The sequence below is a fragment of the Capronia coronata genome, assembly GCF_000585585.1.
Source record: "Capronia coronata CBS 617.96 chromosome Unknown acBCG-supercont1.4, whole genome shotgun sequence".
Lineage (NCBI taxonomy): Eukaryota > Fungi > Ascomycota > Eurotiomycetes > Chaetothyriales > Herpotrichiellaceae > Capronia > Capronia coronata.
In genome coordinates this window covers 1,321,535-1,341,923 of record NW_006912896.1, presented here as the reverse complement: position 1 = coordinate 1,341,923, position 20,389 = coordinate 1,321,535, and the positions used below count along the sequence as shown (strand labels likewise).

Sequence of the window (20,389 nt, the reverse complement as noted above, 5' to 3'; positions counted from 1 at the left end):
AGTCTACGGGGCATTTCAACAATGGCAGGTTGCCGTCGTGCAGAAGTTTGACAATCTCATTGACAGAATGAGGTGGTTAGCCAGGCCCGTGCGGTCTGGCTTTGACCACCGACTGCCCACCACAAAGCCTCTTAGATTCCTCTAAGGGCCTTAACAACGGACGGCCGGCTGCAAACCCCCGACACTGGGTCGCGCAGTCGTTCAGAACGTGACGGACCAAGGCAGATCATGTTGTGAGTGGATTGACCTCTTCCCGTCTTGTTTTGCAAACGGTTGGCCTTTTGGCGTGCTCTTGGACCATTGACCATTTGCGAAATGCCTCTCATTTGCCAGCGGGATCTGTGATCTTATTTCCCAAAGTATCACTAGCGATGCATAGGAAAAGTCATCCTTGAAGCTCTCCGTTGAGTCTGCTGGAGCCGAACGGTTCCAAAACCAGATGCTGATGACGCGACCTTCTCCTCAATCGGTGGTGGCGGCCCTGGGAAAGAATGGTCCTCATGCGGAACTCGCAAGCTGTAGGATATCCAGCAGTGGGAGCGGATCGGAGCCTTCTCCTTAAGATACGTTACTAATCGCTGTGTGTATCCACTTAGCCTTATGCCTTCAGCTGTCGCGATCTTTCAACCGTCAGTCGTCCTTCCCACGCTGCTTCCTGTTTCTCCGGGAGATTAAGACCGTGTTGCCAGAGCCGTCAAGGACAACATCAGTGGCGCTGTCATCTGGACGTTCGGTTTGTTGGTGCTACATCTGACTGCCGCCCGGCGCGCGGTAGCAGTGCTCCCGCACCAGTTTGCCAGCCGTGGTGCCCCTTGGTCCGTGGTCCATGGCCAAACAACTATACTGTCTTGCTTCCCGCAACTTGTTCCCACTGGTGGGGGCCGGGTGAGTCTTTGCTTTGGAGATGATCTCTTAGCCCTAGGTCCGTGTCCAGAATCAGATCAATCGCAGCTCCTGGCAGAGTCTATCCCCCACAGAGAGCCCACTTGATGCCTCCTATCAACCTGTCAAGACAGGAGACTATAGGAAATGAGCATCAATAGTGGCCCTATATAGGACCCAAACGCTCGCACCCATCCACCAACCTCTTTTCACCACCACCTCTTTGGAAGCAGCACAGGTCACTTGTCCCCTCGTTATAATCAGAAGGATTTTTCCTTCAGCCATTCTTTACACCAAGTCATTCGTTACTGTGCTTCGCCATGCGTTTTTCTGTTTCCGCGGTCGCTTCGGCGGCCTTGATGGCCGGGGCTGCCATCGCTGAGCCCCTGACCACCATCACCGTCTGCCCTGCGGTTACCACCTCGACTCCCCCTCCCATCACGGTGACGGAGCAGTTCCAGACCGTTTCAACTTGCGGCACTACCTCCAAGTGCTTCCGTGGAACCTGTGTGACCAAGTACCCTCTTGAGACGTACGCCTATGTCAGCACAGTCATTCCTTGCGCTTGGGATGGCGCTGAGGCTGCCACCACCACCGTGACTGCCACCGAGCAAATTGTTACCGTGTCTGAATACCACACCACCATCACCAAGACCGTGACACCAACTGTCTCGGTCACCAAGAACGGCACCATCTACTTGATCCCGTCGCCTACCCCGATCGAGCTCACGGTCGCCAAGGAGTTCAAGGCCTCGTTCAACGAGATCGGTCCTCTTGCCATCCCCGGCTATGGTGGCAGCGGCATCTGCGAGGAGTGCGAAGTCAAAGCTGATGGTAGCCGCGAGCAGATTGTCGATGTCATCGAGTGCCGTGGTGGTCCTGGTGGCGCCAAGTGCATGGGTTACGAGGAGATTTGGATTTCCAAGCCAGCTCCGGCCGTCACAACGACTGCCGTGGCCCCGGTTTCGACCAGTTTCGTCGCTCCCAGCGCTGGCGAGTACACTTTCACCTTCACCCTGACGGCTCCTGCCACCATCATCGAGGTTGAGACCGAGACCATCACGGTTGCTCCCAGCCCATACTACTGGCACGTCACCAAGTCATGCCACCGTCCCCACGAGGTTATCGAGTTCACGACCACCATCACCAAGACCATCTACTACACTGTCCCGTGCAGCGTCGTGCCTCCCTCAACCTCCAGCGTTCTGCCCATCCCCACTGGCATGCCATGGTTCCCCCACAGGCCAGGCCCGAACTTCCCCTTTGGCAACAAGGGTGGCCCTGACCCATTCGGCTGGGCTGACTGGGGTAGCGGTGATGTCGGCAACCCGTCTCTCACTCTTCCTCCCGAGTGGGCTGACTGGGCCACCGAGACCACCACGGTTACTGCTACTGCCACCGTCACCAACACTGATAACCCGATTGGCGCCTCGATCACCAGCTCCATGAGCAGCAGCAGCGCCACCAGCGCCAGCAGTGCGAGCAGCGCCTCATCTTCTAGCACCAGCGCCACCAGTGCCAGCAGTGCGAGCAGCGCATCATCTTCCAGCAGCATTAGCTCAGCTGCAAGTGTCGGTCCTATCGGTGGTTCGATCACCAGCTCCATGAGCAGCAGCACCGCCACCAGTGCCAGCAGCGCGAGCAGTGCGAGCAGTGCATCGTCTTCCAGCAGCTCTTTGACCAGTGCCAGCAGCGCTTCGTCGACCAGCAGCTCCTTGACCAGCGCCAGCAGCGCCTCGTCGACCAGCAGCTCCCTGAGCAGTGCCTCGTCGACCAGCAGCACGCTGAGCTCGCTCTCTTCTACCAGCAGCTCGTTGACCACCAGCTCTGCTTCCTTGAGCAGTGCCATCAGCAGCTCATCGTCGTCCTCCTTGGCCTCGTCCACCACCGCTGCTCCCCCTGCCACCACACCGTTCGTCATCACCTCCAACACCCCCACCAAGTACCGCAAGCGAGCTCTTGTGTACATTGCCTTCGAGGGTGAAGATGGTGTGTTGGTCAGCGACCGCACTGAGGCATCTCTGTTCTACCTGGACACTGATGGCTACCTTCGCTCTGGTCTGTCTTACGTGTTGGGAGACTTCAGCCAGCCATACATTGCCTTCCAGCTGAGCACCTCGCCACCGGCAACTCTGTCCAGCTGGACTCTCAGCCCCAACGGTGAACTTACTCTGGATGTTACCAACCAAGGCTTCTGTGTCTCGGCCTCCAGCAACGTGTTCATCCTGTTCTCGCAAGCGCCGCCGTTCACTTGCACACCGATCTTGCTGTTCGCCCAGCCAGTAAATGGTGAGTTTCTCTACTCTAGTTCATATTCCGTTCAATTGCTAACCACTCCTGCAGCTGTTACAAGCTCCACCACGACGACCACTTTCGTCCCGGCCACCACCACGGCTGAGCCCACGTCGACCACCACCAGCATTGATGTGTCTGGTGACCTTGACGCTGATCTGCCCGCTGCCACCCCGGTCCGCCGTGGTGTCCAGTACGGTGGCCGCAAGTACTACCACAACCGTCATTAGACGTTTAATCTGAGGTGGGAGAGTCGTGCGCACCGGGTGATGAGGAAGCTGGAAATGGAGGCGCTCTACGAAGTAAAGTGATGTAGTTGCGATTTGGGGAAATTGGAGTGGCCTCTTGCTTGTCAGAGAGTGTGTGCATGGATATTGAGATGTTTGCTTTCTCTGAACTTCAACTTGTTCAATCAATCGCAATGGCTGTTTCGGGCGTCGGAGTCGGATTCTCCGTTACACGAAGAAGACGTCCCGTGTGCAACGGGCAACCAACCCAGGGATTGAGATCTACTTATTGTGTATAGACTTGTGGTTTTGGTTTTGGGTGTGCTTCTGCATGTGCATGGATGTTGGTTGCTTCATCGGTTCTTCTTATGCCCATGGTCACGAATACGATGAGACGAGAAAAACCGTCAAAATCACCTCACACTCGTTCCATTGCAGTATTCGTGGCATGGTCAAGCAACGCATCGCAACACAGCACCAAGCAGCTCGCTACTACCACAGCAACAGGTATTCCTCATGTTTGTTGGTACGCAGCAATCTCGATTGGAGGATAATATCTACAAGTATCTATACACACAGCTCTGGCTCGCTCTGTCTTTGTTTGTCTTGAACTTCACATCTCTGCTCGGGCTCTCTCTACTTAGTCGAAAAACAAGCAGAGGTCCGTCAGCACAGTACAATGTCCCGCCTGGCTACCGTAGGAAAGGGGGAAGGGGCTTCAGCCCGGTTTGGCCCCCTCTGGCTTTGTTGTCTCTGGCAGGGCTGTCACTTGCAAGTGTCAATCAAGTTTGCTGGTGGGCCGCCGGTGCAGAGTGCAGACACTTGGACCATCAACATCAACACGCAATTACAGCTCGAGTCCACCTCAGCACGCAGCACACCGCCTCATTGTTGTGATTATTGAACGCAAAACAGCAATCGGTTTGCCGAGATGAGATCAAGTGTGCTGTTCTCTTTCTGAAGTGTCTACCGAATACAGACTGTGGTGTGAGACTGAGTAGACGATTGAACCTACAGAGGAGGCTTTGGAGACATGAGAGATATTGTACGTACAAGCCACCCCACTTACTACACCACTCATTCCTGCATGGAAGAGAAGAGAAGAGCAGAGCCGAGCCAACAGACAGAGAGCGAAGTCCACCCAGCCACACGTAATAAGCCACAGCTATTAGGTAGTCAAGTCACAGTCACAGTTACAGTCAAAGCCACATCGGGGGGAAGCAGAGGGTAGAGTCTCCCCCTGCTGCCTTCGACATGGCGACACCAATCTCTCTTTCTTCACCACCCATACGACAGTTCTTCATCCATCAAATCGACGCCAACACCAATCCGCAGTCCCCCAGTCCACTTACTGAGTGAAAAACTGACTCATTGATCAACAATGATACTCCTCAAGTAGGTAAGCTCTACAGTCTTCAATCTTCAGTTCTAGTGGAGGTTGGTTGCGTCGGTATTTCCCTCTTCCGAACTCGGCATGCCCGAACCGGCGACCCCCTGGTCCAATTATAGGCCGAATGTCGCGGAGCTTTGACACCCGTCGAGCGCGAGCGTTGAAACTGTCAGCACTGTCATCCGAACGCCCCAAACTCAAACCCTCAAATCAAATGCGGCCAAAAGAAAGGCGCACTGGCCAGGCACGACACGGCAGAGAAGAAGAAGAAGTAGCAGCTAGCTAGCTACCCAAGAAGCACTGGCCAGCTTTTTTCCCTTCAGAGGGTTGCAGAGACAGAGCACGTAGGTACCTAGATACAAGAGTACAAGAAAGCACAAACACCCAAACACCCAAAACATGTTTTCTTCCCGTCTCAAGAGGTCCTTGCACACCGATCAGCAACGAACTACTGAACATGCAATTCTAAAGACTGGATACATAATTATAGCAACAATAATCACAAATGGACACCAGATACTGCCGCTGGTACCAACAACAGGGATGTCGAAGTGGATGTGGAAGCCTGAAAGGGCGGCGTTGGAAGCCTGAGCCGAAACCCGCACCTCTTCAAGCAACCATGGTCAGAGATCTATCTACATGCACGTATCTACCTCACCCTCTTTCCCTCCCTCCCCTGATGCCGATCATTGAAAAACGCCCGCCCGTTAGGTTAGGAGAATAAGATGAACCTTGTCGATCCAGAACTACTTTTTTCCCGACCCAAAAAGGACCTGGATCACATTGTCCTACTAGTATCCCAACACATATCATAATTGGCGCCAGCCAGCACCAGCGCCAGTACGTACGGTACTTGCAAGCCATCAATGCCATCAATGCCATCAGGAGCAGCCCTGCCCAGACACACAGTCAGCCAGCCAGGGGCTCTAGGTACATCGTACCTACGTATTTGCGTCCCACACAAAGGAGTGCTTTGCAGTAGGTAGTAGCCCCAGAACAAGGTTCGGTACCTGCTGCTCACTAACACAGTAGCCAAATGACGAAACCCGACTAGTGGCTGTCAAAACGTGGAGAAGCCTGTCGTGGCGCTTTCTACTGGGACACCCCCTGAAATATGTATTGGTTGTTGGGAAAACAGACCCAATTCGATGGGGGAGGGGGAGGGGAAGGGGTTCGAGGAGGCAAAGGGCACACGACAAGGAGGTGCACGCATGTCATTGGTGTGCCTTGCATCATCCGTCCATAGATTGGTCTATAGAGTATTGGGTAAGTGGCGCGTTATCGATCCCGATCGGCGATTGGCAATCTTGCGATTGGCGAAGAGGAGATGATGGAGACGGAGATGAAGGAAGATACAATATGGAGATGGAGATAAGTAGTAGGTAGGTAGTACGTTAAGGTAGGTACCTCACTACCTCTGTACAGACTAGTATGGAGATGCGGTCCATATCGGCGAAGGCCGTGCCACTTCGTTACTAGTCGATACGTGACGGAACCATCAGATGAAATGACCGTCAGGTGGATAATCCACTTTTGACGCAGTTTCAGGTTCAAGTTGTCTCTTCCAGACTAGGTAGTAAGGTAGGTAGGTACCTACGACGACGCGTACAAGAGAGAGCCCCCTCATGAGATGCAATGGATCCCTGAAGGCCCCTCTTTCGTGTCTTGTCGTGTTGTGCCGCGTCCTGTGGTCGATGCGTGCTGAATTATTGAATGCTAAGGCCGTGAGTGTATATCTTAAAGCACCGATGCAGCCATTCAACAAGTCATAGTTCCAGCAGTCTTCGTCATTGCTGAAGCTTGCCGTGTCTGAATCTGGGTTTTTGCGATCAGGGAACTTCGCCTCTGTACTGCTACTGTCCGGATCTGGCCAGGCGAGTGGCGGTGATGGCGGTGATGATGGTGATGATGGTGGATGTGGTGGATGTGTGACGTTGCCGCACGACTTGTGCTACAGTTGTAGCTGCGATTGCAGTTGCAGTGGCCGTCATAGTAGCCTCCTGGCTATGGCTTGTCTCTGGCTAGGCATTCTTGCATGGGAAGGCATAGCATGAGCATGAGCATGAGCATGATCGGGGCAGTCCATTGCATACGACGTCTACCACGTGTCACTTGACCAAAGTGCCCTCTATCTTATGGAATTGGCTGGCGCTTGAGCGACATCGATGCCCATCACAATCTTCGTATGTAGAGCGTGTACAGCATGGTCAGGGGATCGTAACCAGTGAAACCAGTGATTGACCGGCTTGAGTGACGACCTGTTGGCCCTGAGCCGGTAGGACAAGAGTCCTCGAGCGATGAGATGGCGGGACCAGTGAGAGATTGCAGGTGCCGTAATACTCAATAGACTGAAGCCTCATAACGGACAACAATATCTATCTGGAACACTTCTCCGTAAGTGTGTAGATCGTGATGCTCCGGCTGAATGACTGGTGGTCTTGGTGGTCGTCATGGCGGGATGGTGACACAACCAGGAGCATGAGGACGATAGGTGATGGATTGGATGCTCAGTATACCATCATACCCATCTGGTCTGCTTAAGCTCCTGATGATCTCCAGATATCATAATGTTTCAGACGATAAAATGAAATCGGTATGGCACACGGCCACTTTGCCTGGCGACTTCTCAACTCAGCCTTCATCAAGGCTTTCAATGTCAGGGGCCAGATATCCGTGCCAGGGGACATGTGGTTGTTATTGGCCCGTCTCTCGGTGGCTTTTCGCCTATGCAAGGTACGCTGCACGACACCACATGGAGTAGCCTGGCAATGCAGGTTCCAGACGACAGAGGCGCCTCAACGCCTCGTGGTACCACATCGAAATACGTGTAGATTGGTATGTCTTTCATGTAGGCAGAATTAGATTGTAGATCGGTGCAACGTGGGCGCGGGAGGTATATCCCTTGGATCACATCCTCGCGATCAGACTTCATTCCTGCGCCACGTTTAGCGCCTCAACGACCGAGACCCGACAGACAGGGTGCTTGTTCACTTAGTTGAGCTGACTGCAGCCTCGAGAAAGCGCGGCGCGGCGCGACGCCAACAGCGCCCACGATGACATATCACAGATCCAAGTTTCATGCTCATTTCGACTCGTCGATCGCCCACATCTATGCTGCTGGAGAAGAAGGAGGCAGGAACAGGAAGGTAGCCATGCGTCGTGTTGTGACCTGTCGTCCTGGAGTAGGGGGAGAGAGGATATTGCAGCTTGCAAGTTGTACGCTACCTCCATTTGATCCAATTGAGCGTTTGCTTGTTTTGTGGGAGGCAATGGAAGATGTCTGCTCGTACGAACACACACTTACCAGGGGCATGGAACTTGAAGTTGCGTGAGCATCGTGTGACACCGATATTGCTGGATCATATCTCGCTTCGTGCGCTGTCCGTTATACGCGATTTGTGCCCCTGGGTGCGTCCACTTCCGCGTGCGCAAGCCGTACGCTAGGAATTATAGTATGCACACCTAGCAGGGTCAGTCCAATGCCGAGTCGAAAGGCTTTTGAACGTCTCTTCGTAGAGGCCGACCGGAGGCGTACCGCCAACGTTCTCCCTCGTCGAGACGACGGAGATACATGCGCATTTCCAGATTGCTGCGTGGATAGCCTTCACGACGGCCATGGGCAAGTATCATTTGCTTTGCTTGCGGAAGGAAATGGGTCTGTAGATCTGCCCGAGCGATGAGGTCAAGCAAGTAGTTCTCCACTAGCAAAGAATAGCCGTCGCCGCTCCTCTTCCAGATTGGACGCTCTTATCAGCCATCCTTGCGATCTCTTCCCATCGTCTCCCCTCAGGATCCGCTCATCGTCGTTCTCGATGTTTTGTCAGGCATATCGTTGGGACAGCTGTTACAATCGTCGGGAACCTTTGGAAAACATTCGATCATGTCTAGTAGCCAGTGCGAAATGGCACCCCATAGTACCAGAATTTGGCGCAAGTCGCCCTTAGAGCGGCCTGCATTGACTGCGGTGGCCTTGACGGGGTAGGACTGTCATGTTGAAGAAAGACCATGTAAGCGGCTTCGTCAGGCATGTACTCTCACATCGTCCAAGAGCATACTTTGCCTTCTCACTGTGGCATACCGGTCACCCACAGGGCCGACCGCGAAAGCTATGCTCGTCGGAGCGGGTAGCGAGTTGGGATTTTCCCCAAAGAAAGTCCGTCGCGCCATGCCTGTAGAGACCCGGACAGAGAAGGCAATCAATACAGCATCGAATTGAGCACTCGCCCATTGGGAAGACGTGGATAGCCACTCTCGCAATTTCGAAAGGATAGGCAATGTTCTGGTCAATAGATAATGAACCAGGTACTTTTCTCTTCGGTTTGCCGCGGGAAGATTTGCAAAGGCTATCGGTGTCCAGAGCAGTGGTTCTCAGTTGCGAGCTGCGTTCGAGATCACCCATCAGATGATCTGTCACGCTGCAGGAGTTTAGGGGCAAAATCATCTTCCAGTGGCCTTGCTGGCTCTCCTTGCTCAGCTGCTCTTGCGGGCTATTTCGTGCTGTCGTTCACTCGGTGCCTGCGTTGTAGGATGCCGAAAGCTTGCGGTAGTTCTTTGGGCAGAGCTCCCAGAGCGTGAGCGGCCATGACCATGGAATTCAACATGATGGAGCACCTTGTTCGTGTCTAACTCCTAAAGCCTCAGACGACTTACCTGAGAACGTGATGCCTGGCATCGCGAGTTATGTCGGCTCTTTCCTTTTCCTTACCATATGAAGTGCTCCAACCGACATGGCATCGACGCAGATCAAGATCCAGAGTCGTAGTGTGTCCCATACCGTGCAATGACCGCTCCGCTCCTCTTGATGATTGATTGATATTTTGCGTTTTTAACATGTCAGCTTCGTCTATTTCCTGGCGTCAACGTTTCGATTCTGCACCCCGGCTCATGGATATCATTCGAAAACCCAACTCTCCGTCCCCGTACTTCCGTAGCCACGGTGCCCTCCAGGACCACATCGCAACACAACACCATGCTTGGCGAATCCCGTCGCGTTCACGTGCTTCCTGTTTGATATGGTGATATATTTGAATCGCGGATTTTCCTCCAACAATCCAGGCGCCGGTGGCCTGGTCGTTACGACGCACGTCACTGCCATGGATTTGTCGGGGGCTCGAGGTTTGTCTATTCACCTTCGGTACCTGCCTAACATCATCCCAGTCTGGGGTTCGATTCATCTTGCCGCCAGATTAATTGAACCCTTGACAGGAACAGCATGCTAGGCGACCGAAGGCAGACAACCTCGAGTCCCCGTCCCTGGCTGCCCATTCCCCCTCCCTTCCTTTCCTTCGCCCCCTCGTCCCCCCTCCTTAAAAAACCAGATACGTTGTTCTGGTTTCACTAACCTACAAGCCTCCAGTCAGGGAGAGGCTTGTAGGCAGGTGTTTTTGGTCCTTTAACCTGTGATTCAGGTTGTGCTTAGCTGGGGTCTCCTGCTTTTGTGCCTTTTTTCTTATTTCGGGCTTTCAATTTCGCTCACTTTGAATTGAACGGGTATCGTGCAGTGTACACGCTGGCTCGGGGTGTGGTCACCAGGAGAGGAGAGCACAATATCGGGCACCTGACAACAAATGGAGTAGGGGACAGTAAGCCGCGTATACTTTCGTTTCTCACCAGATTCATCCACGTGCACCTTCAAGTAGAGTAGACTATGTGATATGGATTCAGAGGTAAGGTAGGTCAAGCCATCTGTAGCTGAAGATATATGCTAGGTTTGATGTTTTTCTTTGTCTCAGTGCATGAAGCTGTTGACCAGACTCACCGCATCATCATCCCTTGCGGGCATGGCTATCCCGCTTCGTAGATAGCTGCAATCATATGCTCTGTCGCCTACATTCCGCCATGCGACAATGATGCTGTCCTTCCCAGATGGATTCGACTGTCGCTAGTGGCAAGAAGTCCACGCAACAATCACGGTCAGATGCCAACCCTCGAAGTGTAGAACAGCCCTTCAGCTATATTGCTGGCAACACGTCCTTTACACTGTGGTGATGATATGATATCAGTTGAAGTTAGTACATACTTAGGACGTGGTTGAGTTCCATCGACGTTGAATTGAGATGCCAAGCACTGCTATTGCACGTGACTGGGAACTAGTCAGTACTACTAGTACTAATGTAGTAGTTTACTAAGTGGTTGCCAGGCCATCAACCAGAAACCCGACGCTGATTGGACAGGAAACTGCGCTGCGCGGTTGTGCGGCATTTTTCGCGTGCTCCGCCCGGCTTATTCTCGCGCCACGGACCTAAACACTGCACCAGCTTGATCTCCAAATGCCCCTGTCAAAGGTCCCGAAAAAGATTTTGTCGCAGTCGCAGTTTCAAGCTCGCAGCTTCAACACTACTTACTCTCTCTCTCTCTCTCTCTCTATCTGTCTTTGATCGCAATACTGGTACCTGTCGTCCAGTCCTTCTCTCGGTTGCTTGCGTTCGCTTCTAGATTTCTTTAGTCGAGTTCCAGTCTTTCAACATGGTTTATCCACCACCGGCCGACACGGTGCCCAAGACGCCCAGTCAGCCAAAGGAGATCTCTGGTTTCGGTCTCTACAGCAGATTCGTATGGCGCCCTCTCCTTTGATGACTCAAGTCCCTGGTCGCTAACTTAATCAGGCCTTTGCTGGTGCCATCTGCTGTTCCGTCACTCACGGCTCTATGACTCCTGTCGATGTGTAAGTCCTTTCGCCCTGGACGACCCAGGCGCACCTCAAAGAGAAGGAATTCCTAGACTAACATCAGAGTGATCAGCGTCAAGACGAGAATCCAGCTCGACCCGGCCACATACAACAATGGGATGATTGGCGGTTTCCGAAAAGTCATCCAGAACGAGGGTGCTGGTGCTCTGTGGACCGGCGCTGGGCCGACCTTCGCAGGGTACTTCTTGCAGGGCGCGTTCAAGTTTGGAGGCTACGAACTCTTCAAGCAACAGGCCATCAACATTCTTGGATACGACTCAGCCCGCAACAACCGAACTGCTGTCTACCTGGCCTCCTCTGCCCTCGCCGAGTTCTTCGCTGATATTGCCCTCTGCCCTCTCGAGGCCACCCGTATCCGATTGGTTTCCCAGCCTACCTTCGCCACCGGTCTCGTCGGTGGTTTCAGCAAGATCCTCAAGACTGAGGGCGTTGGTGCTTTCTACAGCGGATTTGGCCCCATCTTGTTCAAGCAGGTTCCTTACACCATGGCCAAGTTCGTCGTCTACGAAAAGGTGGCCGAGACTATCTGGAGCAAATTCATTGACAAGAACACCGCTTCGGACGGCTTGAAGACTACTGTTAACTTGGGCTCGGGTTTGATCGCCGGTTTCTCCGCTGCCATCGTTTCTCAACCTGCCGACACCATGCTTTCCAAGATCAACAAGACCAAGGGTCTCCCCGGTGAAAGCACCACCTCTCGTCTGATCAAGATTGCCAAGGAGCTCGGCTTCCGTGGCAGCTTCGCCGGTATTGGTACTCGTCTCTTCATGGTCGGTACTATCACTGCTGGTCAATTCGCCATTTATGGTGACATCAAGGTATGCTTCAAACACCTGGACCGTGCCCCGTATTCGTAACTGACCCTTGCGCAGAGAGTTCTTGGTGCCACCGCTGGTGTCGACATCGGCAAATAGAAGTCAAATGTGACGATCGATCCGAACGAAATCGTTTCAGGGGACGGAGTCAACGCATATTCAGATCTGGCGGGCGGGGTTTTCGGCGTGCAAAGAGCATTACGAGCCAGCACCTCGTCATTAGAGATACTACGAATTTTCGAATGACCCAGGTCTAGCATCACCCATAGATGCTGGATCTGGGCAAGCAACTTGGGGAAGCTTTGCAAAATGGCGGGGGATAGAATTCTCAGAATATTCTCTTCCTGAAGACATTCAAAAAGCGACTTTTGCAGAATAGACTGGCGCTGTGTACCAACATTTAATGCATCATTGTGTTCGGTTGGATCATGAACTCTTTTCTGCTCGTGCATCGCCTTTACAGCGTTTCGCTTCCTACGTAGAATGTACTCCCAATCAGGGTGCGAACTCGCTCTGCATCAACTGAGGCAGATGCCTCGATCACTTCGTGCGGCCGGGCAGCCGGGCAGCTGAAGGTGAGACACACGTAGTGCGAACCGGCCTGGGGTGAAGAAGATTGGAGTCGGACGTTCCAGCGTTGCACGACCATTGGGCAGTACCGTCCCGATGCAGTCTGATCGTAGACGGCATGACGGAGGGACTCCTTTTCTCCTTCCATGCAGATAGAAGTGCCCCGTCTCGAAGCACTGGGGAGCATTTCGCACGGTCTGATATGATGAGCTTGAATCCTTGCCCGTCAATCATGGACCGCCATTCTTCGCCGTATCTTTCCTCCTCCGAAAGGCGAACAACGCATCGTCCTTCCCAGCATAACTCGGTAGCGGGACCTGACAGACTTTCTCCCAACCTGGCCGTTCTCTAGCCATATACTCGTCAATCATCATATCCTTGAACCCGGTGTATCCGTTCCCGTTCTGCGTGCCCGCCACACAGACCACGTCGCCGGTATACGCGTTGAGAACCTTGCGGGTAAACTCGCCCCCGACGATCGGATAGACCAGCAACAGCACGCGGTCCGGACACCCGGCGCGTTTGCGCAGATACTGCACGCCGTCCGCGACCACCGTGTCCGGAATCCACGTCGTGCGCCATCGACTTTGCCCGCTGTCCACGGCGACCACGTCCAGGTTGGCCGCGAGCCGCCGGAGCATCAGGGTCCAGTATCCGTTGCCGCTGCCCATGTCGAGGACGGATCCGGAAGTCGTGTCTGCACCAGGTGCGCCGGGTGAGGATCCACCAGTACTGCTAGACTTAGACTGAGACTTGATCCTGGAGTAGTAGTCGGATTGCAGTCCAGCAGCCAGCTTCGCTACGATCTGCAAGGCTTCCCAGGACGGAACCACACAGCCGAAATGGTGCATGTACACCGGCAGCGTGTGGTGCGCTGACTTGACTAGTGCCGTGTTTGCGTTGGGGCCGGCATACTCGAGCGCGTGGCATGCGTAGGCCCAAAAGTCGAGTGCCGGGTTCTGATGGCCCTGGAGTTCTGGTGATGGTGTTGGCGTTGATGTCGAGCTCGGATTCGGATTCGGATTCGGATTCGAACCTGTCCCGTCCGCATTGTTTGTTGAGGAGGACGAGGAAGGAGAAGTCCCAGCTGCAGCCTTCTGTGGTTTTGGAGGTGCTAGCTTGAATTTCGGCACATTGATCGATTTATCCAGGTATCGTTTGCTGAGCAGATATTCTGCCACGCTGGCGCGGATAGAGCCCTTTTTGGCATTCGCCGCCAGAGATTTCAGACTGTTGGCCGCGGACTTGGTCGGGTCGAATAGCGAAATGTACGCCTGCACATCGCTGGGCGGAGGATACCCTACGAGCCGGAGTGACGGGTGTGCCTTGTCCGTGGCGCCATCGCCATCGCGATCGCCATCGCCATTGCTGTCGCTCACAGGCTCAATGTACCACGCGTGCAACCCGTTCGCCCGGCCTGCGTGGAGTGCGGCCTCCACTTGGGCCAGATTCACGCTGGCTGAGGCATGATACGTGAAGGTGTCGCCGGGCGGTAACTCAAAGGCTGTGGTGATGGCCGCTCGGAACTCGTTCTTGTTCAGGTGCTCGTGAATCTTGTGCCATCGCTCCGCGGCGCCGTCTTGGAATAGGTGCGACGCGGACCAGGTCTTCGAGCCGTCTGTGCCTTCATTTGGTGACGGCGGCATGAGGTGTGCGCCGTCCTCGTGAGACCCTCGTCCTCGTCCAGTGTATTCCGGAGGCGTCGAGTTTTATGTAACCGAAGTGAGCAGAACTATCTTTTCAGAAGCCACGAGACGGCCGACCCGGGTATTTGGTGATCCCTAATTGAAATCGACGCCTTCAGTAAACACAAGCTTGGATCCCCAGACTTTGTTTCGCTCGACCATATACGTTGGATAGATTCCACGGTAGACAGTGATGTTGAAAACAAGGCTGAGTTTCAGTGGAAGTGGAGAGCTGTTGATATGTCTGACGCACGATATTGACGTACAATAGCAAGATTCTCTCAGCAAGATTTCGTCAGACAGACGCTCCAAGATATCCATCCTCATGAAGTCGCTACATATGGTGTCCGATCATGCCGCTTTTAACTCCAGTAGTGACCGCCCGGGAGACTTTTGTGCTTCAGCATATGAACGAGATTTCCTCTCTACATGCAAGAAACCGAAGTAGAGACGCCAGAGGACCAAAAAAGATTATCATAGGCGCGGGCTTCGAGGGATCTCAATGTAACTAACTCCGTATAGTTCAGGGAGGATTTCTTAGTGCAACAGTAGCCGTGTTCAGTTTCGTCGCACCAGCAAGGAGGCCTGCTGAACAAGGAATACAAGTGCTATGCTGCTTCGTTGTCATGGTTGTTGTGATGGCTGCAGGCAACCTGTCAGATCATAAGACACCACACCCGTCATAGTAAGACTATTGTCCCCCTCAAGCCCGGACGGGGTATTTGATCACTCATTGTCACACATGAGCAACATAATTGGTGGCTGGCGGCCAAGCACGGGGGCAGTCGGAGTAACAGGCGGGTTAGAGATTGAAGCCACCAAATGGCAAAGGCACGTAGGAGATATAGACCGCAGTGAAGTCGACGGCATGGGATCTGGTTAGCTTGTAGAGGCAAAAAACTTTTTCCACAAGCCTCGTATCTTTGATATGAGGGTTGTGGGAAGTGAAACCCGGGTTCGCTGGGTTTTCCCGTTTGGGGATCGGCGGCTCGCTGGTTGGCGTTAACCCGGGTTCGCAGGGTTACTTTTTGGCGATAGTGAGACTCGAACTCGGATCCCTCGGACGGGTCGCCCAGTACTACTTGGCCACTGAGCCACTGGGGGTCTTTGCGTTGTTGTGAGGAAAACTTGTGAATTTAATCCATATACCGTATTATCTGCGGGTGCAGTGAATTGAGGATCTGCCGGTACCCTTCACGGCAGGGAAGGTGAGGCGGTGCATGTTTCACCCTGCGCTTGTAGGAAAAAAGCCATGCTGCCCATCACTTACTTACATTGTTCGTCCTGGGCCTCCATCCTGCACCGCGCAGGTCTGCTTTGCTAGTACAGCGGACTGTTGCATGATAGCTGCAGCACATCCGAGTACCTCTCCCTCCTAGTGGAGCTTACACGTACCGGATGCCCATTGCAGCGGTTCGTGGCCACGCGTTATCCGGGATTCTCATTGTTTTCGGTGTTGCCCTGACCATGCCGGCACACAGATGGAATGGATCTCCTCCAACTTCATCGCATGTGAAGCTGTAAGGTATGGCCCGTCAAAATCAATGCGTCAACCACCTACTCACGACTCTAAATGCATCATCTCCAACAAGCTCTTCATGTCTAGTCGTACACGGCGCCTCTGCCGCGTTTCCATGATAGACCAGAGAGCTCCAAGAAGCCTGTCGCTAACCGTACAGCTGCGATAGTCAAGTGATCCCTATACCACGCATTTCGGCGCTGATTGGATGCAGGCAGTGAGTACCGGGCGAGATTGAGCGGTCGGTGGCCGCCAGACATGTCGTTCGGTGATGTTGTCAGGGAGGTCGTCCAGGAGCTATTTAACCACAACAATGATGTCTCCAAGTGATGGCCCGTACGAGGGGTGAGTTTCTAACCCAGCACCACAGCGTTTGGATGAATCCAAGTGTGATCCACGTTGTCCATGGGAAACAGCGAAGCACGTCGCGAGCGTGAGAAAAGGGAGTCGGCGTTCGACGTTCGACGTTCGACGTTCGACATCACATTAATCTACCATCCTGCTTATGTCAGCCACGGCTGTTGCCCGCGGAGCGGCCCGTCGCAGCCCTTGAAAAGAACTATACTGATTGGCTCCTATCCTCCCGGGTATGTTGCGCTTTGCAGGGCGGGAAAAAAACAAAATAATCATGGGAGAAAGAGAATCATACGTACTATCACAGTACAATTTAATTGATATTTGCATGCCCCTCACGATTTGGATGGCCCATTGCGTCGACTATCCCCGATATGATCTCGTAACATACTGCATCTTGACGAACACTACCTCCCGACCGTAACAAACCATCTCCCTCCATGGACGCGCACGCCCATCTCATCTCCCTCGGCTGGGCTGGGCCCGGCCACTCGCTTGATTCCCAGCCGTACAAGCAAAAAGGCCACCGTGGCCTAGCCTACGACCCAGCCAAAGTCGGCAACAATGGCAACGGCCTAGTGAAGCCGCTGCTGGTTTCCCAGCGCAAGGGCCGACTCGGAGTGGGCAAAAAAGCCCACGAACCGCAGGCCGGGAATGAATGGTGGTTGAAAGGCTTCGAGAGCGCTTTGGGGAATGTCGGCAAGACCGAGAGCGAGAGGAGCACGAGCAGTGGGGCCAGCACACCTGTGATGACCCAGAGTCAACAAAACATGAGTGCCAAACATGGCTGGCTGTACAGCTTTTTCGTCAAAGGCCAAGAGATGCAGGGGACGATTGGGAGACTGGACGAAATGGATCCGTCGCAGTCATCGCAGAGTTCGAATAAAAAGCGGAAGAGCGATGTGCTTGACACCACCCACAAAGAACGGGAAGAAGATAATGATGATGATGCAGCCACTCATTCATCCAAGAAGCGGAAGAAGCAGACACAGACACAAACGGCGGTGGTCGAGTTCGAGCAAGTCAGCACTTATATCGCGATGCGGGATAAAGCTGAAAAGCGCAGAAAACGGTCCGACAGACCCAGTCCTGTTGAGGAGTTCCGACAAGTCAGCGAATATTTGGAGGTTAGATCGGAGAAGGAGAAGAGGAAACACAAGAAGAAGCGAGGACTGGAAGCACAATTGGCTGAGACGAGCACACCAGCCGTCATAGAGGGTGAAGAGGAAGGGGAAGAGACCTCTGAACGAACAGAAACGAAAGAAGAAAGGCGAGAACGTCGACGGCGCCGGAGGGAAGAGAAGGAAAGGCAGACAGACCAGCGTAAAGACGGAGACGGCAACGTCGCTCAAGCTCAACTGTCCACTTCCCAGTTAGAGGTCGATGGTGAAGAAGGTGCAGCCGCGAAAGCCGCGCGACGGGCAGAGCGGAAGAAGAGGAAGGCTGAGAAAGAAGCGGCCAAAGCTGCGAAGACTGCGAGGACTACGAAAACAACATGAGGCCAGCCGACACCGAAATGGTCATACTGAAGTTTGCCTTACCCTTACCCTTATCCTGATATTGATGATTTTTGATGCCCATGTGCGTCTGTGACATGCTACCTTATGCTATGATATCCGGTCTACAGCCAGAACTCCTGGATAGAAAAAACAGACGTCCGAAACCACGCACCCCTGTTTGCATTGGGTATAAGAACAACCTTCAGACCATGCATGTTCGCTTTGATACAACAGCATCCAGACCGCGCAGATTTGTTGTACATTCATCTTAATGACGGCCTCATGGACCCGTCCCATCATCCATTAGGCAGGTATTCAGATCATGATTTCGCATCCTCCACGACCAATCTCCCCGGCCTCCCACTCTTGATCCACGGTCTCCGAAGCCAAAACTCGTCCTTGATAATATCGACATGTCTGGTGACCACTTTCGCTTTCTGCCTGGTCTTCCTGATCTTCTCGGCTTGTGTCTTTGAGACGGATGCGAACCCATCATCTACCTCATCTTCATCATCCTCGTCCTCTTCGTGTATGTGCGTGGCGATATCTCCCCTCTTTTCCTTGCCATGACGGTCTTCGTCGTTGTCGTTGCCGCTACTGGTGCTGGTGACAGGTTCCAAAGCATATTCTCGAAACACAACGCTTCCTTTACGAAACATCTCAGGCTCGCTGTTATAGTTGATTCCGAACCTGGACCAGAGAATCTCGTTCTTATCGCTGGACACGGTTCCTTTGAGATATTCTTCCGCCGCTGTCGCCGTCATGCCGCCTTGCTGGACGAGGGTCCAGAATGTTGTGTTGTAGAGGTTGTTGATGTGGCCTGGAAGACGAGGGGATTTGGGTTAGTATATAGCCTCCAGCATTTCCCAAGGACATCACCGGTAGAGCAGGAAGCGACAAAGGCTAACAACCAATGCATGCAGAGACCATGAGACAATGTTGTCGCCGTCAATACTCCAAGCAGGGAGTTTGTGCGCAGAGAAAGAATCAAACAGATACACCGCATACATCGATGCCTCTAACGACATCCAAATGCCGCAATGACCCAGACGACACAACACAATCATAGAACGAACAACGCAAAATGGTGATAAGGCAGAAACAAACAAGGATGAGGAGAGACACGTACAATCGACCTGCCTCCAACTCAAATAATCCCTCAAATTCTCCCACGAGGGATAACAAACCGCCCGCCCGTCGAATGTCGGGAGCATGGCAAGATCGAGGCTTCTTCGGCCATGAATTTTACCTTTTGCACCATCGTCCCGACTCTCATCCTCTCTTTCTCTTTCTCTTTTTCCCCCGTCTCCTTTGCCGTCCTCAAACACCGACTCCCAAAGCCGAACATAAGCCGCCGTGAACGAACTGACAACCGTACTGACGAGTTTCGCGGCTCTCCGCTCAAACAGGTTCGTCGACCTATGGAATACGAAACTGTATTCATCCGAGACGCCGTATGCGATGACGATTTCGGGGATCGACTTCACCACATGGGTGGCGGCGAGGTTCATGAGCTGTAGGGCGCGGACGTCGTTTGGTTTGGTGAAGTTGTAGTATGTTGATAGTCTGGAGTGATGTTCAATCAGGTCAGAACAGATCGGGTTCGGGTAGAGGACATGACAGGCATATATCCCAGCATCGGGAAATGTAGAGACACCGAGAATATGCATAAATCCGTAAATGATGAAGGGAGGATGCAGGCAAAGATAGAAGGGGGGAAGGTAGAGATATCTTTGCGGCATAAAGCCCAACCAACGCTGTGGATGATAGCAAGAACAAGACATGAGAAGAGAAGAGAAGCGTGGACTGCCAATATCGTCCATCCATGCGCAAACTCAAGGAAGGGATTTCGTAGTCAAGGGAGAAGAGACACAACCGGCTTCATCGTCTTCTTGATCGTCGTCTTCATCACCTTCATCACCTTCATCACCTTCATCACCTTCATCTTCGCCGTCTGCCATTCTTCACTTGTTCCCTTCCCTGCTCTCTCATGTCCATCCATACTCATCCTCTTACTCCGTCTTTCTCTTTCCATGTCTCTCACGCTACCTGAACCCGAATCCCAAGTACGAATCCGACAGACGACAAAAGAACCAAGTGGAAATGGAACTGGAAATGGGAATATAACTTACTTGTGAAACCCCCGCCCGTCGACCCGGACCACGATCCACGTATTGGGCAATAAGACCTCGTCGCGCTCGAAGGCGCGCACATATTCATACCTGTCGATATTCCGCAAGTTATTGGTTAGCTGTCGCAATTTCACCAGTCTCTGAGAAGAATAGGAGGCGTGCTGATGCGGCGACGACGACGACGACGGCGACTTACTTTGAATTTGCCATTGCTAGTCGGAAATTGTGGTGTCGCGTTGATCGATTCGGTATTCGAGTCGACCCGTCGACCACATGAGCTGATTAATCATCCATTCATATCATCCATCATAGCCGAATATCAGTATCTAGAGTGCG

General features: G+C 53.1%; 5 protein-coding genes across 5 annotated transcripts; 3 read left to right on the top strand and 2 right to left on the bottom strand.

Annotated features, from left to right (window-relative positions):
- Window positions 1-1,202: 1,202 nt before the first annotated feature.
- Window positions 1,203-3,404, top strand: A1O1_05035 (uncharacterized protein; the record flags this gene model as incomplete). Its single annotated transcript, XM_007725923.1, has 2 exons — window positions 1,203-3,171; window positions 3,226-3,404. 2 exons carry the CDS (start codon window positions 1,203-1,205, stop codon window positions 3,402-3,404), a joined length of 2,148 nt encoding a protein of 715 aa, XP_007724113.1.
- Window positions 3,405-11,256: 7,852 nt separating this feature from the next.
- A1O1_05034 (uncharacterized protein) lies at window positions 11,257-12,393 on the top strand (the record flags this gene model as incomplete). The annotated part of the gene is made up of 4 exons (XM_007725922.1): window positions 11,257-11,343; window positions 11,397-11,455; window positions 11,532-12,297; window positions 12,352-12,393. The coding sequence occupies 4 exons, from the start codon at window positions 11,257-11,259 to the stop codon at window positions 12,391-12,393; spliced, it is 954 nt and encodes a 317-aa protein (XP_007724112.1).
- A 701-nt stretch (window positions 12,394-13,094) lies between these two features.
- A1O1_05033 (uncharacterized protein) lies at window positions 13,095-14,510 on the bottom strand (the record flags this gene model as incomplete). The annotated part of the gene is made up of 1 exon (XM_007725921.1): window positions 13,095-14,510. One exon carries the CDS (start codon window positions 14,508-14,510, stop codon window positions 13,095-13,097), a length of 1,416 nt encoding a protein of 471 aa, XP_007724111.1.
- A 2,352-nt stretch (window positions 14,511-16,862) lies between these two features.
- On the top strand, window positions 16,863-17,921 carry A1O1_05032 (uncharacterized protein; the record flags this gene model as incomplete). Its single annotated transcript, XM_007725920.1, has 1 exon — window positions 16,863-17,921. The coding sequence occupies one exon, from the start codon at window positions 16,863-16,865 to the stop codon at window positions 17,919-17,921; it is 1,059 nt and encodes a 352-aa protein (XP_007724110.1).
- Window positions 17,922-18,241: 320 nt separating this feature from the next.
- A1O1_05031 (tRNA(His) guanylyltransferase) lies at window positions 18,242-19,591 on the bottom strand (the record flags this gene model as incomplete). The annotated part of the gene is made up of 2 exons (XM_007725919.1): window positions 18,242-18,741; window positions 19,051-19,591. 2 exons carry the CDS (start codon window positions 19,589-19,591, stop codon window positions 18,242-18,244), a joined length of 1,041 nt encoding a protein of 346 aa, XP_007724109.1.
- Between the last annotated feature and the right edge of the window lie 798 nt (window positions 19,592-20,389).